The sequence below is a fragment of the Ranitomeya variabilis genome, chromosome 8 (assembly GCF_051348905.1).
Source record: "Ranitomeya variabilis isolate aRanVar5 chromosome 8, aRanVar5.hap1, whole genome shotgun sequence".
Lineage (NCBI taxonomy): Eukaryota > Metazoa > Chordata > Amphibia > Anura > Dendrobatidae > Ranitomeya > Ranitomeya variabilis.
Genome location: NC_135239.1, coordinates 195,573,942 through 195,593,278, shown reverse-complemented (window position 1 = coordinate 195,593,278; position 19,337 = coordinate 195,573,942). Strand labels below are relative to the sequence as shown.

The 19,337-nt window shown below is 43.0% G+C and overlaps 1 protein-coding gene across 5 annotated transcripts in view; it reads right to left on the bottom strand.

The window, feature by feature from the left end:
* Positions 1-6,729: 6,729 nt before the first annotated feature.
* Positions 6,730-19,337, bottom strand: part of ATXN7 (ataxin 7) — a 106,658-nt gene continuing 94,050 nt past the window's right edge. For all 5 annotated transcript variants that reach the window (XM_077275895.1, XM_077275892.1, XM_077275894.1 and 2 more), the window contains 5 exons: positions 18,594-18,862; positions 17,785-17,983; positions 17,575-17,696; positions 13,641-14,559; positions 6,730-7,703 (listed from right to left, as the gene is read on the bottom strand). In XM_077275895.1, coding sequence (XP_077132010.1) covers positions 7,686-7,703; positions 13,641-14,559; positions 17,575-17,696; positions 17,785-17,983; positions 18,594-18,862 — 1,527 coding nt within the window. In that variant the 3' untranslated portion in view covers positions 6,730-7,685. The remainder of the gene's footprint in view (positions 7,704-13,640; positions 14,560-17,574; positions 17,697-17,784; positions 17,984-18,593; positions 18,863-19,337) is intronic.

The window sequence follows — 19,337 nt, the reverse complement described above, 5'->3', positions numbered from 1 at the left end:
CCCGCAGCTGCCCAGAAAATGCACATCTATTAGAAGCGCCATTTCTGGCGCTTTGCCCGGCTCTTCCCACTTGCCCTGTAGCAGTGGCAAGTGGGGTTGATGTTACCTCTGTAATGACAGGTGACATCAAGCCCATGGCTTAGTAATTGAGAGGTATCTATAAGACACCAATCCATTACTAATCCTATATTTGTATGGTAAACAAAGACAAAGCCAGAATAAAAGTCCTTTAATTGAAAGAATGACACAGACTTTTATTAATCTCAGTTAAACCATAATTACGACCTCGCCTAATTCCACCAAAACAATATACCATACACGGTGGTGCAGTGGTTAGCACAGCAGCCTTGCAGCGCTGGAGTCCTGGGTTCAAGCCCCCACTAAGGACAACATCTGCAAAGAGTTTGTATGTTCTCTCCGTGTTTGTGTGGGTTTCCTCCGGGTACTCCGGTTTCCTCCTACATTCCAAAGACATACTGATAGGGAATTTAGATTGTGAGCCCCAACGGGGACAGCGACAATAATGTGTGCAACCTGTAAAGCGCTGCGGAATATGTTAGCGCTATAAAAAAATAAAGATTATTATATACCTGTCGGTCGTTCTGTCCCATGCCGTAATCCATGTCTAGGGGATAATTAGTTTTGAACCTGGATGGTGCCAAGATGCAACGGTCCCGGCTGAAAACCACTGGTGAATGAGCTGCTGTAAGCGCAGCATCAATGACCAGCGGTGACATCTTTGAGGTTCCCAACCAGTCTGAACTGCGGTGACCTCATCACTGAGTTTTTTTTCTACGGTCCTGAGGTCACCACAGTTCAGCCCAGCTGGGAACCTCGCTGATGTCACCACTGGTCAATGATGCTGCGCTCGCAGCAGCTCATTCACCAGTGGTTCTCAGCCTGGACGGTTGCATCTTCACACCGTCCAGGTTGAAAACTAATTATCCCCCCAGACATGGATTACGGCATGGGACAGAACGACCGATAAGTATGGTATATTGTTGTTTGTTTTAGCTTTGTTACAGGAGATCGAGGGCTTCAGTGGAATTAGGCGAGGTCGTAAGTATGGTTTAATCGAGATTAATAAAGGAGTCTGTCTCATTTTTTCAATTAAAGGACTTTATTCTGGCCACTTACCACCGCAAGTGGGAGGAGCCAGGCAAAGAGACAGAATTGGTGCATCTAATAGATGTGCCTTTTCTGGGCATCTGCAGGCTGCTGTTTTTAGGCTGGTGGGCCAGCCTGTGAGCTTTAGCAAGGCTGGTTGTAAAAAATGGGGGGGGGGGGGGGGGGGGAGAGAATGCCGTGTTTTTAAGTATTTATTTAAATAATTAGAAAAACAGCCTGTGGACCCCTCTATTCTTGATAACCAAATGTTGCGAAAGCTGACAGCTGAGGGTTGCTGTGAGTTTTGCCTTGTTGGTTAAAGAAGATAGGGGGAACCCACGCCGGGTTTTTCATTCATTCATTTATTTCGTTATCGCAGGTGAGGAATACCCCGATCATCCGTTCCTGCTGTCACTGTTAGCGGCAGCAGGTGTCGGATCATGGGAGTAAGAGTCCCAAAAGCCCCCACCTGCTGTCATCCTTCTGACTTTAATATAACTCCTCATTCTCTTCTGCTTGCGCAGATCTCTGGCAGAGCAGGGGAGAATGATGAGAGCCGTCTTCAGCATCCGCCACCGGGGAACAGCGCTTACTGTAGCACTTCTTCCCCGAAAGCCTTCTGTGTGGTACTGATGCGGCACACTGGTGCCACACGTGTGCTGCAAGTATTACGCACACAGATATCTCTGGCACTGGAAATATCAGGACGTGTGAAAGAGGCCTTAGGGTGATTGCACTTAGAGTTTTATCAATACAATATGACTGTTCAAACCAAACAGGTGCTCAGTGCACACTTGCTGTAGCTGAGCAGTTTGATGCTTCCCACTTGTTTTACCATCTTCCATGTTTGATAGCTCTGGTTTTACAGATGCCACAGGTAAGATGGGGAAAACAAGTAGGTGGGTAGGTGCTCCAAATCTGTGTGCTCGGTTTGTATAGTCATTTTATGTTGACTGATGCCTTTAAAAAAAAAAACAGCAAATCTTTAGGGCCATCTTAACCAGGATGGGGATCTGTGCAGTCCGGACTGCCAGCGGCAGTAATCACATCACCTGTCACTGGGCGGCCGCCATTCACCCAAATGTTCTTTTGGCCTCAGTCAGGCGGTATACATTTGTGCTGTGATGTGGAATCGCAGTAGACCATGCACTACCCATTAACGGGTAACACTAAGAAGCTGCATTTCCAATGACTTCCCACTAGCGGGGGACCCAAAGCTCTGGCAGCATTTTCTGCCACTAGCCCCCACTTACCCCTTGAACCATACGGTTGTTCCTCCTGTGATAAAGCAAGGCACAATCTTTTTTTTCTTATAAATAGTATAAATTATTTTATTTACATAAACTTGTTACAAAACAAAGAACTATAGATTTTTCTCTTAAATATCCAAAGTAATTTCTATCCCATGACATTGGTTTGTTCATGAACTATACAGCAGCCCGAAAGTCCAGCTGATCCGATGCTCTTGATTATGTGTACAGATGATCAAACTATTCACACATTATACAGAAAAGAAACCGAGAGAAAAGAGAGCGAGCCAAGATGATTTTCAAGAACTACATTCACATTGACAACCTGTAGTGCTTGTGTTCTCCTGTAAAGCAAACCTTGACGTACGTAACATTTTTCCTAATAGTTATTTTTGGGGATTTAAATCCTTAAAGTGGAATTGTCGCCGCTCCTGACATGTCCATTTTAGTAAATACTTGTATTCCCCATGAGAGAACAATTCTGGATCCTCGTTTATTGGAGCTCTGCATCGCACTGCTCCTTCGTAATTCCTCCTGGAAATGTATGAGTAAAATAACTGGGAGCCGCCATTGCTAAGAGGTGTGTCCCTGCAGAGTCTGACCGTCCGCTCTGATTGGGCGGTAGGAGAATGTTCAGTGCCACGCCTCCCAACTGGCACCGCCCCATTCATTTAGTCATAAGTTTATAGGAGGGGTAACTCCGAAACGGTAAAACGCAGAGGACTAAGAAAAGATGCTCCAGAATCGTAGTTTTATGGAGAATGCGAATAACTAAAATAGACATTTCAGATGAGACCTAAAGTCATTTTAAAGGGGTTGTATGAAATATCAAAAACAGTGCCACTTTAGTCTATACCCCTTTTGGGGTGTAGCAACAATGTTCTTTCCACTTTTTCTTTTTTCCCAGTCATACAACCACTTTACCATGAACCTATCACCTGTGTATTGGAGGCAGCCTTTTTTTATTTACCAAAGGGAACAAGCGTATTGTAAATGTTAGCTGCATTCTTCTCGAGACCACAAATGTCCACCACTTTAGGCTAGAATACCAGCCTACAACCCATGCCTCTACATTTCTTAAAGGGAATCTGTCACCAGGTATTGCTTCCCCATCTGAGAACGGCATGATGTAAGGACCAGAGATCCTCATTCCAGCGATGGATCACTTACTTTACTGGGTGCTGCAATTTTCATGAAAAACTTATCTGCAGTAGATCTATCAGCTCTCTAAATGCTGAGCTCTGTATAACCCCGCCCACACCACTGATTATGTCCAAAAAGCTGCCAATCAGTGGTGAGGGCGGGGTTGGACTACATGGCAGCAGGCCAAGTAGTCCTCTACTGATAATCACTGTTTTATCAGAAGGAGATTATCAAAACTATACGAAGTGATACATCTCTGGAATCAGGATCTCTGCCTCTACCACCTGCTGCTGTTAGATTACATAGCAAAAACCCTGGTGAACGATTTCCTTTAAGAAGCTGCTACACTTACCGGCATAGAGAGGCACAAGTTGCAGACCAGCAATAGGTCATCTTTTAAAAAAAGAACCAAAGGAATCTTGGCAACGGGAACTCGGAGGAAGACATGGTTAGATCACAACCTTCCGTTAGGAATGGCGACAGACTCGGGTTCCACGAGGTATCTGGCTTATTTCATCTAATTTTTGCCCATACAGAAATATTTTAGACTTTTTTTTTAACTTTCTTCAATCAATAATCTATCATATATTTTTTGTTAAATTCTAGAACATTAGCTAAGTTGGTCGCCAACCCAAGACATTAAATGTTGCAGATAGGACAACAACTCCATGACATTATTATTATTTTTTCACCCAGCGCCGGCGAATCATCACCTTTTGAAAAGCTAGGGTGTTTTAGATGCTGCCGTGAATCATTCACAATAATTTCATCCCTGTTATTACAAAATTTCAGAAACCACAATATTATTAAAAAAAAAAAAAAAGAAAAAATAGAAAAAAAAAATAAGCTCAGAAAACACAACTGAACATTCAAGTGTTAAGGAAAAAAGCTAAAAAATACAGCTTGGAAACTAGAACCAGGCACTTTCATTTTCTCAGTAGGTCTAGAAATCACACACAAGCACACGTGTGCTTTTTGTTTCTGCACACACACAGATATAGAAAAAAAAATTGTTTTTTTTTTTTTCAAAGAAAAAAATAAATAAATAAAAATTACTCATTAGCCCCTTAGCTACAGCAAGTGTTTAAATTTTGTTTCTTTTTTTCTTTAGACTCAGGCAACTAATATAAAGCAATGGCGTACAACTCGGCATTATTAATCCACTCCGTAGCCACCAAAGTAAAAGGATCCGGCCCCTCGCAAAAAAAAGAAAAATATATAAAAAAAATAAAATAAAAAATTGGAAGGAGAATCCCCTAGAATCGCACATCGTTAGAATATCGGCTTGGCAGTGAATCACTTCAAATCATAAAAGGTATTTTTTTTTCTTTTATTAACAAATAAATATTAGATGATCTCAAATTGTACCAAAAACTGGATCGAAGGGAAAAAAAAAAAGACCTGTGCAAAAATACATCTCATTTATGTACAATCATTATTTTTTTTTAACAAAATACGCTTTCTGAAATAGGGATACTTCAATTTTTTTTTTTACGTCTCATTCATTATAGAAGAAATTCCAAAATTAAGGATATAAAAAAGTAGGGTTTGTCGTTTGTTTTTTGTTTTTGTTTAAACGTAATTTTAGGTTTCTTTTTTCAGGTTAAAGAAACAAGTAGGAGTTTTAAATAATACCGATACAATACAATCGTATGGCCACTGGTGTATGCCGCTCCCCGACACATCAGATTGCCCTCTAACCGGCCCGATGCCTACGGATCTCGCTTGGCAGTTTAGCCCAAAAATTCTTGATTTCAGCAAAGGTGAAATTTAAAAATAAAATAAATTTTAAAAAAAACCTAAACTAAAATGTGGGAAAAAACTTACTTAAAAAGAAAAAATATATATATAGAAAGCTAAAATTTTTCCCTAAACTGCATCTACATAATGTACTCGAGCCATTATTATTTTTGGGCAACAGTATATTAAAAAAAATAAATAAATAAAAAAAAAAAAAAAATATATATATGTACCGACCATCATTCATGTGACCGCTGCAGCCACCGTTTCCATGTACTATCCAGCTGCAGCAGTCACAAGAATAAAGGACGGGACGTCATCACTTCTGGTACCAAGGTGTAAGCAAATGTTTATTTTATAATATTTTAAAAAAATTCCTTTAAAGGTCAAGGGGGAGGGGAAAAAAATATTGTGTGGCCTTAACCAATCGGATTACTGCTTTTTAATCAAAGTCTTAGAGAATCGCTGCACGTTTAATACTATACTACATAAACGAGACTGGAAACCGTCAACAAGTTGCTGTTGACGGATCTTTTATTTAGAAGGTCCTAAAGAGTGTAAAAAGATGGCTGAAGACCAGCAATCCCCCCCGGTAGCCTGGTAAATATCCAGGCATTATGTCATTTGTAGTGTCACACAAACAATATACGGTAGATGGCTTTTGGGCAAACATGGCTGTAAGAAGAGGGGTCAGTCCCGGTAATCACAACCACATTGATGATGGTTATAGAAATACCATCTTTTTTATACTAACAGGATCCGTCAACAGCAGCTTGTTATTAGGTTCCATGAGAGACATTTCTTTGATGCTTTCATATCTGAAAATGGCAAAAAAAGGATGTAAGATATTAGAATTCGAGAGAAATGATGACGTCCAAGTCAATAGGTGTCCCTAAATACTTATCCCCCGATGATGGGAATGAACACAATTTTATGTGACGTCCATTAAAAAAAAAATAAATATGGCTGCTTAAAGGGGTTTAATTTAAGTACATTATCTCATTAACCCTGGATTTGCTGAAATATAGCTGCCTATGCACTATCAATACCCACAGTAATCAAGGGGGTTGTCCATGTTTAGGGACATTTTTTTTTTTTACCCCTACATTAATATTTTGGGTTTAAAAAAAAAATCTTTTTTTTTTTTTAAATTAGGCTTAATTAAAACATGTGCACCGTTAGGCTTTTACAGGCTCTTATTCTACCTACACAGGCGGTCTGTGGTCATAAATCAGCTGAGAAGAGCTCCAGAGATGCAAGCTCTCTTATGGAGCTCACTGATGGAATCTTAGTTCACTCATTCTGCACCCAGCAACAGATGGCGCAGCACAGCGGCTGTAGAAAAAAATTAAACCGCAAATTTTTTTGTAACCCCAATCAATATATATATACATATATAATTTGTTGTTTTTTATAAGTGCAAGTAATTGGGGTTAAAAAAAAATTAGCAGTATATATATATATATATATATATATATATATATATATATATATATATATATATATATATATATTGTCCCCAAAGTCAGTACTATCATTCTAGGAATATTAGTCCGAGACCTGAGACTTTATGGCAACTTTGCCGCTGCAGTGTCGTGCAAGGGGCAAAACAAAAAATGTCTGCTAGGCAGCTGATGGGTGGAAGTGTGAACAGGGGGCATAACCATTGCTTCTAGCCATTTGGTAATCATTGTGAACCCCTTCCCCAAATATTTTTGCACTTCCGTTTTTTTTTTCTCCTACCTGTACAATCACAGCAAGGATTTTTTTTCTGTCTAAAAAATAAAAAAAAAAATTCATATAATTTCGACAAAATATTAAAACTCCTCAAAGCTTCTTAGTATGTGTAACCTGGAAAAAGTCCGGCCAGCCCGTTACATAAGTCTATTATTAATTTTTTTATATATATATTTTTTTATAATTGTGCTATTTTGGTAGTTTTTTTTTCTTTCTTTTTTATTCCACTGGAGCATTGCTGTAAGAGAATAAAGCCATATTCCTCTTCTGGGGGCTGAAGTGTCCGCGCTGATGGGCATCAGAAGGCATCGTTCCTCTCGGAAAGTTACGCTGAAGTTTCGCTCTCTTTTTTTTTCGTGCCTGGGCCGGAGGATGTAAAGCGCACGATCGGCGCAAAACAAAAAAATATAAAAAAAATAAAATAAAACTCTCACAGGTTTGTAGCAAGCGGCTCAGTCCACTAACACTGATAGAAGCGGCGATGGGACTGACTGCTACAGCCATGGCTTCGGGATGAGGGGGGGAGAATTCCTTGTCCAGCTGACGAATTCAGAAACACTCCGCACAACCTGAGGACCGCGGACAAAAAAAAAATAAAAAAAAAAAAAATCGGGGGTTGAGAAAACTCAAAGGCATCTTGGAGCCCACAGAGCCAGCTGGAGGTTTGTGATTGTTACCGTACTTGTCCAGTTCGTGTAATAACAACTGTCAGGGACGCGCCTTTGGCTGCAAAACAAAAAAAAAAAAAAAAAAAAGGGAGAAGAGATGAAGCAAATGTAATGTGAAATCTCCTGCGATGACCCCGCTGCCGCGCACAACCAGAAGCGGCCTGCGGGGTCCGCGCTCCCTGCGGAGGCCGGCGCTTGCAACTGCAATGACCCAAAACTAAAGATGGACATTTTCATGTGGCAGAAAAAAAAAAACAACAAAAAAACATGGATTCAGTCGGCTTTTAACAGACTCTGTGCTCAGCGAGCGCTTGTCACCCTGCAGACATCACCAGTGACTTATACTGAGAGCAAGAACATTCGGCTCCTCAATGCCAAAGAATAACAGCGCAATTCTGTCTAAACCAGTAGTCAGTGGGGTCCGCAGAGCGCCGGCAGCATCCGCCGTACAATACATCTTCTCACATCCTGCCGTCAGCTCAGACAATAATCTATTGGGTATCAACAGCCCCCCAACACGTTTGGTGGGCTGCACATTGTGCCTGGCATCCAGCTGAAAACAACCTGTGCTATACTCTCAGCCAATCAGAATGTTTGTCGAGTGTTCTCAGCAGTGCTGATTGGCTAAGGACAGGAGACTCAAGAATCTCTTTCCAAAGTCCTCTTCAGCTGGATGCCAGGCCGGTATACAGCATGTAAAACTGGTACTTGGCACCTTCTAGTTCAGCCCTTACTGTGCTTTATACACACAAAAAAAGTTATTTTTGGGTCATTCCGTGTCAAGTGATCCAAATCTGAATTTATTTATTTTTTTTACCCAATGTCTTTGGATTATTTTTTCTTTTATTTTGTGCTACTTTAGTAAATTATATATTAAAAAAAAAAGTTTTATATACATTTTTTTTTTCTATCTTCATTCATTTTTTTTTTTATAGATTTCTAAAGATATTTTGTTTTTAAGGAGTCAAATTTAAATGCACGGTTTTGAAAAAACAAAACAAAACAAAAACAATAGGTTATAAAATAAAAAAAAGGCATATGTGTGACTTGAGTTTCTCGTTGCATTTGGACAAGGTTTTAAGTTGAGCTCCTTGGGATCATATTTTTAAGTGTGATTTTCTAGATACAGTCTCATCCTAATCATATGTTTCATACTAAAGCAAGAGAAGCAATATTAAATATTTATATATACGTGTAGCAATGTTTTTTTTTTTAATTATTACGACACTAGACGTGTCCTTTTTCAAGTTTTAAGACCGAGCATAGTAGTTAAATCATGGAGTTCTAAAATAAAATACAATGAACTAGTCTGAACAATGAATAGTCTTTACATCGAGCTTCATGGACTTAAGGGTCATTGCTAGTGATGAGCGAGTGTGCTCGTTACTTGAGTTTTCCGATCATGCTCGGGTGTTCTCCTAGTATTTTGGGCATGCTCGTAGATTATGTTTGTGCCTCCGCAGCTGCATGATTTGCCGCTGCTACAGCCTGAATACATGTGGGGATTCCCTAACCAACAGGCAATCCCTGCATGTATTCAGGCTGTCTGGCAGCCGCAAATCATGCAGCTGCGGGAACTCAAACATAATCTACGAGCATGCCCAAAATACTAGGAGAACACCCGAGCATGATCGTAAAACTCGAGTAACGAGCACACTCGCTCATCACTAGACATTGCTGAATGAAAAAAATACTTGATTTTACTTCTGTTTCACTCAGTGGAGTGACAGTGTGGCGTTGCCTTGTCCCTTTAATGGGTTCTGCTTCCTCTAATCGATGTTTTAACAAACTCTCCCTCTCTTCTTCCTAGTACTGGTTTGTACAGTACATGAACTGGATGTTAGCAATACTTTTGGTTCTTCTTTGCCGCTCTCACTTTTAAAATACTACTTCACTTTTTTCAGCATCAACCCCTTAATTTCCAGGTTCTGCGTCTTGTAACCGATGTTTTAACAATCTTTCCCTCTCTTCTTCTTAGTACTGGTTTGTACAGTACATGAACTGGATGTTAGGAATACTTTTGCCTCTCTCGCTTTTAAAATAATACTTCACTTCGCTTAGTATTAACCCCTTAACTTCCCCCTTCAGGTATTTATTAATTTGCTCCTTTTTTTATTATTGCTATATTCCGCACCCCTCCTGGGACGTGTGCTTGTGGTGCAACCGTTTCTAGAATCTAATCTGGTTGTCTCCCTTACTGGGCAGATTGGGAGATGTGATCGGACGATGAGCTTTATAAATACCCAAATTTTCCTGCTCAAACTGCTTTCCACCAATCCAGTCCGCTGTTCGTCGTGTGACGAATCAGCCGAGCATTCCTCCCACTCTCCCAATATCTAAAAAAAAAACAAAAAAAAAAAACCATGAGTTTTTTTTATTTGGGAAAACTACACTTTTGGACCACAGGCTGAACAGATCTGAATGCAAGATTTTGGAATTGACACTGTTTATATAGTTTTTTTTTCCAAGTGTGATCCCATTGAGAGCCCACCTTGAATGTTGGTACAGATGTGTTTTTTGCTAATTTAATATCATATTGATTTTTCGGAAACGTGTTTTGAATTTTTTCGTTTGATTCCGCATTGGGTAAAGCATTAACAAAGATACTCTTGTGACACATCTGCTGAAAGCCTGTACTGTTCTGAGTTGAATGGCGTTTTTGCCCATTTCTCTATCTTGTTTCCTGCCTGAGTTATAAGGAGTAATGTAAAAACAAAAACTTAAAAATATACAGAATTTTTTCTTCTTCAGATTTTGAATCCAATTCTCCAAATAATTAAATATATAGTGGTAATATTCATTGGTTCACTTGACATGGAATGATTCCCTTCTATGCATTTCATAGGGGATAATTTGCTGACGGCTGAGGGGTCCCCCAATCCGGAATCCGAGATGCGGAGGGGCCCTGGAACATGGGAACCGAAATCTGTAGAGCCGAATCCTGAATGGAGCGGAGGAGCGCATGCTTGATCTTTGCGCCATTCATTATCTACGGGACTGCTGGAAATAGCGAGTACAGAGCTCTGCTTTCTCCGCCGGCCCCTCAGACAATGAATGGTGTGAAGGAGGAACATGCGCAGCCTCTGCAGAATCATTCAGGGTTCCTACCGGTCTGCACGTTATCTCCCACCCTATGCATAGGTGATAACAGCCATATACTTGCCGGTTTTTGCATCTGCAGCATGTCTATGTATTGTGGAAATCATTGCATTTTTGAAACACAAGCTGCAATTTTCTGCATGCCATATACCCCAATAAGTTATGGTTTTTTTTGCAAACCCCTCCCCATCTGCAAAGTGTGCTGGTAATGGACGCGGACACACCGGATGTCGATGCTCTTCTTCTATGGCACATTCATGCCACATGACTTCCCCCCCCCCCCCCCCCCCTAATGTGTTGCCAGGTAACATTTTCCGAATGTGCCACTCGTCTGATTTATTGACCCCCCCGCCTCAGGAGTCCCGCGTGCCGTGTAAATCCTATTCTTTCTCCAGCCCTTGTGCTAATTTAATCAGTCTTTGCTGACTAAAGTGATCAAACCGCGAGCAGATAACGCTGGAGCGCGGCAGATTATGCTGACTGGTACAAAGCGACGGACGTCACTGGTCCTCCCACCCGACGGAGGGAAATAATTGTCCGGATGATGTTCCAGAAACAAAATGTCACATACACCTCGTGCGATGCGAGTCAGAGCAGCTCGTCAGACGAGGAGAGGATGAAGTCAGACGTCACCGCCGGAGTGAAGCTCGCCAGCTCTCCAGAACGAGGGGGGTTAAATAGCTGCTCGGCTCATTGGGAAATATCTGTTACCATAGTGATAGCTGCTCCGCGCCCAACACCTCCCTCCCTTCCCCTGTCAGTTTGATGACTGTCTGTGCCATCAGCCATTCCTGCTAAAAGGGGCAGCGGGAGCCGCGGTGCATTTGCTGCCCCCCCCATTGTCTGTGTCGGCAGCGTTCCATTACTGCGATGCTGAGCAGCGTGCGGGGAAAAGGTTTTATTTATGGCCCATTGTATCGAAAAGGTGCAATTACTAAGACTGATTTAGCACATCCCGACATTCATGGTCCCGAGCACGGACTGTAGGGTCCGAAACGGCAGATGGTTTCCTAACCCGAACTTAGTCTCATAAGTATGGGCTGCCGTGTTTGGGTCAGGACAGTGCAGCCGGTCCGTACATCGTGGACTGTACTTTGATTGTGAATGTCAAATGTGCAAATCTGGTCTAACAAGGATGATTGTTAAATAAGGAGGACGAATGCGGAGGTTGTTGCCAGCAACAAACAAACCCGAGCAGATGCCACGCTTACGAGAACCACGACAATCTGTGATTTGAACTTGGCATTGTGAAGCTTTTTGGTACCGCTATGGGGGTCGAATCTACCCTCTATTGGCACGGGAACCTGACCGGTGTAATTACAGGAGCCTTATTATGATGGTGGCTGATTAATGTTCTCCCAATTTCATTTCTGTGAATGAAAATGGAAAAAGGGAGACGCTGAACCTGAATGAATTTGAAAAATGAAAAGGGAGAAGAAACTGAGTATAGACTCAATCATGAATGTAGACGTATCAGATTCTTGCCTTGTAACCTACAGAGAGGTTTCGGAGCTGTCAACTCTTTCATTTAATCACTGCTCCAAATGTCTGGCCCAGGCACCTTGGATAAACCACATTAAAGGCTATGTGCACCTTCACACAGAATTCTTTTTTGTAGGGTTTATTGGCTTCCTTAATGGAAAAGTTAAAAAAAACCCACTTGAGTCTTTATTAAAAATTTGATATAAATTCTGGAGCTGCAGAGATTCCGCAAGTCTTTTATGTAATCTAATTGATCTGCAAAACTGATACAAAGCCATCAGAGCTCCGGCCGTCTGTCTCGGCTCTCACTTCTACCAGTGTCAGGGAGGGGAGGAAGAGGAGATGCACATAAAGCACCACATTGTGGAGAGTGGCGAAAGTATGCAGTGTCAGGGAGGGCAGAGAAAACAGACTATAGATAAGGAGGAAAGCACATGAAGAGGAAACAAGTGCAGAATAGAAGCTGTGCTAATATATGACTAATGAAGACAGTAGCACCCTGGACATATCCAGCTTATATTACTGGGAGACACTCCCACAACAGAAAAATCTGAAACTTGGATTAGACTAAAACAAAGGCACGTGAAGGGGTCTGAAAATGAACAAAGATTGCGACAGAAACTCAGGGCGATTTAGTTAACTAAAAGGTAACCACTAACACATGAAAATGTATTTTTTCCATATCAGAGGTGTCCATAGCCTTTAACGCTCAGTGCCATATATTAGGGTATATATTGACAAGGGGTGGATACACTGGATTTTCTTTCTTTTATTGATTACCAATAAAATGGATGAGATTTTACTGCATCTTAAGCACACGCTGAATGAAAAATACTAGTCTGGGGTGCAGATTTCACATGTCCATTAATGCAGTAGACTTTTACTGTGCATTTCTCCCTTTGCAAATCGCAAGGTGAAATCCACAGCAAAATTTGTATGTATGATGACCCCATTATTGTACCAACTTTTCTGTGCACATTTCCTACAAATGTTAAGTTCTTCAGTTCTTTTGTACCAAGGTCTCGTCAGCGGTATCATTGTTATATCTATTTCTGGAAATTCTGAAAAACAAGCATATGGCCGCTATCACCAACCTCTCACAGATCCACCTCAGTGGTGGTCCGAATGATTGCTGAAGAGGACGGAACCGGGACTTTTCTGAGGGCCATTAATAGGTTTCGGTTAGTGTAAATGAATGAGCAGGCCCCCGATCCCAGCAAATCGTATTTTCAGGCCTGGTTAGCGGCGCCAACCACTGGAGATGGCGGCTGGTGCAACGTCAGATAGGGTGGTCCGATTCCCTCATTAGCCACACCACTCCTTTTTGGTGTTACTTTTCCAGTGGATGTTTGCAAAGATTGGCATAAAAAGAAACAAGCAAAAAAATAGTAAAAAACCAGCAGAGATTTCTTACCTGATGACGAAGCGAGTTATTGGTCAGCGTCGGCGTTCCTGAAATCCCACTGTTGTGTTTTGCGTGAATGTTGTTGACTGGCGGCAGTTTGGCAACCTTACCGGATTTGCTGTTATTATTGGTGATGCTGCTGGGACCAGCTGAAGACTTTCGCTTTTTCCCTGCAAACTTGTCCAGAGAAGCGCGAGAATGGGAAAAGGTGTTGTGCGAGTTCACAGCTTGGTCACCAGGTTGGTGAACGAACGGCCCGAGCGAAAGCGTGGAGTCACTGCTGTTCATCACTACGCTCATGCGCTTTATCGATTCCGCAGGGTTTCCCGTCGGAGGACCCCTCCCTGATTGGTCGTGTTTAAGACTCACAGATCGATTGTTCACAAAATTGAGGCCGACACTGTGCGGACTGCCGTGGGATAACGTCGTGCCGGGAGAGTGGTATGTTCCAGAGTTCACCACACAGTTTTTCCTAAAAGACTCGGTGGAATGGGAAGGGGGGTGCGCTAGCAGCTGGGGAGGGGAGTTATTTTTCCGTTTCTTTCCTGAGCCGCTGCTGCTGCAGTTCGTGCTGCTGGCGGGGGGTTCCTTAGGTTTCACAGCCTTGTTGGATTTTAATTTTTGAGGTTTGCTGGAGACTGGGCTAGGCGATGAGGAAAGCACTGGCGGTGTGGATGCTGAAGAAGACACTTGTCTGGATTGCATACTACTGGTGGGGTCTGCTGCAGTGTGAGTGCTTAGTGTCGTCCCCTGGGAAAGGACTTTGTCCACAGACGTACAGGGAGAGGTCACAGGGGTTGGGGGAGAGGTAACTGTGCTGGGCGAGAGGAAACCAGTGTTGTTCATACTCTGTAACATGGGCGCTGAATTTGTGCTGGTCCGGTGTGGAGCATGTGTGGAGGAACTGCTGGATGCTGGAGGAATTTTCCTGGCGAACAAAGAAGAATATAAGTGTCAGTGAGGACGGCTGAAACCAATATATGATCCCGCTCTATGAACTGCCGCCCAGTCCCTAAACTTTTGAACCGTCAATGAGAGTTGGTGCAAATGTCCCATTCCATAAGCTACAACAGTAATCTCTAGCCGCTACACGGGAGTCTCTTACCCGCCAGCATCCGCTGCTCTTCTGACCGTCGTTGCGGTGTGACGGAAATCTGAGCCCCCCCAAAAAACCATTGTGCAGCGGCTATAGATTGTCAGGGTGACAACAGGCAATTCTCCTTCCAGCGTGCAGCGGCTATAGATTACCAGGGCAATGACAGATAAGGCTACTTTCACACTTCCGTCTTATGGCGTATGTCGCAATGCGTCCTTTTGGAGAAAAAACGCATCCTGCAAAGTTGCCCGCAGGATGCGGTTTTTTCTCCATAGACTTGCATTAGCGACGCATGGCCACACGTCGCATCCGTCGTGCGACGGATGTGTCGTGTTTTGGCAGCCGCGACACACAAAAAAGTTCAATGTAACGTTTTTTTGTCTGTCGGTTCCACTTTTTCCGACCGCGCATGCGCTGCCCACGTTGTGATAAATTTAGCACAACGTCCGTCGGTACGTCCGGCCGACGGTTTGCAACAGCCCCGTACCGACGGAAGTGTGAAAGTAGCCCAAGAGGCAATTCTACAACCATCGTGCAGCGGCTATAGATTACCAGGGTGATGACAGATAAGAGGCGATTCTACAACCATCGCCCAGCGGCTATAGATTACCAGGGTGACGACAGATAAGAGGCGGTTCTCCAACCATCATGCAGGGACTGTAGATTACCAAGGTGACGACAGATAAGAGGCGGCCATCGCCCAGCGGCTATAGATTACCAGGGTGACGACAGGTAAGAGGCGATTCTCCAACCATCATGCAGGGACTGTAGATTACCAAGGTGACGACAGATAAGAGGCGGCCATCGCCCAGCGGCTATAGATTACCAGGGTGACGACAGGTAAGAGGCGGTTCTCCAACCATCATGCAGGGACTGTAGATTACCAAGGTGACGACAGATAAGAGGCGGCCATCGCCCAGCGGCTATAGATTACCAGGGTGACGACAGGTAAGAGGCGATTCTCCAACCATCATGCAGTGCAGGGACTATAGATTACCAGGGTGACGACAGCCATCGTGCAGCGGCTATAGATTACCAGGATGCCGACAGGTAAGTGACGGTTCTCCTGCCATCTTGCAGCGGCCACAGAGTACCCTTGTGGCCAATAGAACAGGATGTCCAAATCAAGCAACACCAGCTCTACCTTTAACCCCAGGCGGTTTTGTTTGTTTTTTTTCTCCATAACCTTTTTCTTCTTTTTTTTTCTATATCCAAATCTATATAACAGCCTATTTATTGCGAGACGACTTGTGGTTTTGAATTAAAGCCTAAATTATACCATATAATGTACTGAAAATTTTAAAAAAAAAATCGAAATGCGCTGAAATAAAAAAAAATTTGGCCATTGCATTTTGTCTTTATGGTCATAGAAGAGAACATCAATATTTTCTCCATATAAAAGCAGATTTTTTTTTATTTCATATCCAGATTGTAGGATTCAGACGCATTTCAACCTCATTATCATTCGTCATATTCTGTCCTTAATACCTTTTAAAACCATGAACCTCTGCTGCTATGCCAATAAATTACAACCATTCATTCATTTAGCTGCATGAATGCGGACTTATTTAAAAGGTGTCATCCAGGACTTTATTATTGCTAATTGTAGGGAGCCGGCTGTCAGTCAGCATAACATCAGTAGGATTACCTGTCGACAGCGTGGAAGGGGAAAAAGCGGCTGCGGTGACTGGAGGTCAAGGGATCAGCGCGGGAAAAGATCAGCGCAGGGCAGAACAGGACAGGCAGGTAGTTTACAACTTTCCGATCATCTGACCACCGGAACCCCCCACAACCCTAAGGACAGGGCCCTGCAGTCCCATCCTGAAAATGGTGGCAGTGCGCATGCATTACCCCCGCACCGTTCACTGATGGAAATAGCGGAGTGCAGCGCTGGGCAGCCACACAGACAATGAATGAATGGAGCAGGATTTGAGCATGCGCACCTACACTCCATTGCAGAGCCCCAATCTCGGGATCCCAAGGGGCCCCTAGTGACTAGCAAGTTATCACCTATCCCATGAATACAGGATATATGCATTTTTGGAGGGAACAACAAGGAATATGAGAACTTTCCTCAGAGGAGCATCACACTCCCCAAAATGTGAACCCCCCCAAAAAAAGCAACGGATTGTAATTATGTTTGTAACTTCAATATTATACTAATTTTTTATTTCTTTAATCTAGGTTATATTTGCACATCGCCCATTGTACTGTAACCTGGTAACGTGATTCTCCAGGACAGTAGGATTCCAAACTTATATAGTTTTTTTTTATTTTTAAAAGTTTAGAAATTTGTAAAAGAAAAAAAAAAAATTGGGCTATGTCACCAAATTTGATCATTTTTCCATTGATAAACCTTTATTAGGGCTTAATATTATGTGGTGAGCTGTCGTTTTTTTTGTAGTACCATTTTAGAGTATACACAATGTTTTGATGTTTTTTTTTTTATTGCTTTACGGCATGGATTAAATAATTTTATAATTTGATAGTTCAAGCGTTTACTGACGCGGCACTACACAATATGTTTATATCTGAATTTTGATTTTTCATTTTTATTTATCTTAGAATACTTGAACCTGTAACCTAAGGAAACGGATTGATCACTGGTTTTATTTTTTGCAATATCACAGCATTGTGTGCCTTTATATAGGGAAACCGATGGTCTCCTATGAAGCCCAGCTTTAGAACCAACATGGCAGCCATGCGGGACTTTAGCAGGCCCCCAAATCTGCCCTGACAACCCATCAGCATCCAGCAACCATATGGCAGGGAACGGTTGGTGAGCAGCGGAGGTTTTGGGTATATGAAAATTAATCCAGGACACCCCCCCTTTAAGGAACGACCTACCTCCACATCTGGGAGTTAAGATGTTTGTCCACCATGAAGTTAAGTGCACATCGGATGTGGTCCCACCGCTTGTCAAAAACGTAATATCCTCTCCCAATCTGTCTGCTACCAAACGAGCAAAACTGGGGAGACACAAAAAGGGACACTGTACGTCATTTGCCGGCATGACCCGCTTTACCCGGCGCAGCACGGCATTTCTGTATTACTTACAGCTGCTGGTCGAGGGTGATGGTCTGAATAATGACAGTCCAGTTTTTCGGCGGATTCTTCTTTCTCGTCCCCTTCCCCCTCGTCGCTGGACAAGCGGGAGGATGGCTCAGCTGCAGGTACTACTGGTTGTGGAGACTCGTGCACTGATGGGGAGCCATTGGGAGCGTTACCACTGTGCTGCGCCGGGTAACCTGATGGCCTGGAGAGACCGCCAGAATAACAGACAGATGAGACCGTTCACAAGTAACGACAGTATATCGGCAAAATTAGACGTCGCTATATTATTTCACTACTCTACATGCTTTTTTCTGCAATTTAAGCTCTTCTTGTTAAAAGTAAAAACAATATATAAAAATCTCGTAAAAATGCAAAAATACCTAACATCACATGTAATTGTGCACAGGTTATCATTATAAAGCCTTCTTGAGAAATTATTGTCCTCGATAGGTGCCAATTCTCAGCTACCATATGGCATGGAGAGCTCTGGGACCCTCACCGACCAGAATGGAGGAAGACCAGTGATTCTAGTCTGGCCGCTGAAATCTCAGGGAGGGCCAATCATGGGTAACATGCTGTCGCCCCTTCACAGTGGTACCGCAATTTGCGGCCACGTGTGGGCCCCATTTAAAGAATTACATTTCCTGGGGGTATGGAAAAAAATACAGTACGCAGAGCTCAACTTGGAGGGTCCTAAAGGATGGAGCTCTAGCGAATTGTGTTCATATGAAATTCAGACTACTAAGAAGCCCCCCAAAAAGTGTCAAAAGTATATGATTCTGAAAGAGGAGACAATGGAGTTTAGGCCGCACCTTGGAAGACTGGGGTTGTGAGGCTTAGCCTTGCTGGGTACCGAAGGCTTCACTTCAGGGGCAGAGAGTCCATGAGAATTTTGGTGCGTTTCCTGGGAAGATTTTGAAGGTGAGGGATGCGGTTCCCTGAGCGCAGGCGTCTGTTGCTGCTGCTGTTCAGCTTGACGTAGCAGTTCTTTTTCCCTGGTTTTACTTTTGTGCTCGGCTAATAACACATCAAAACCTTTCTTGCGCCCTTGTACTGCTCTCCTGTAGCCTAAGGAATGTGTCTGGTGGGAGAAGGAAAAGAAAAGATTAATACACACGTAGACAACATACACACATAGAAAACATACACACATACAAAACATACACAACAAACACTCACAGACCATATGCACACGCGCAGATACAGATGAAGACAACTTACACACACGCAGACAAAATCCGCTCGTAGACAACACCCGCACGTAGACAACACCCGCACGTAGACAACACCCGCACGTAGACAACACCCGCACGTAGACAACACCCGCACGTAGACACCCGCACGCAGACAACATCCGCACGTAGACAACACCCGCACGTAGACAACACCCGCACGTAGACAACACCCGCACGTAGACAACACCCGCACGTATATAACACATGCGCGTAGACAACATCCGCACGTAGACAACATCCGCACGTAGACAACATCCGCACGTAGACAACATCCGCACGTAGACAACATACACACATATACACTGTGTGGAACAGACAAAC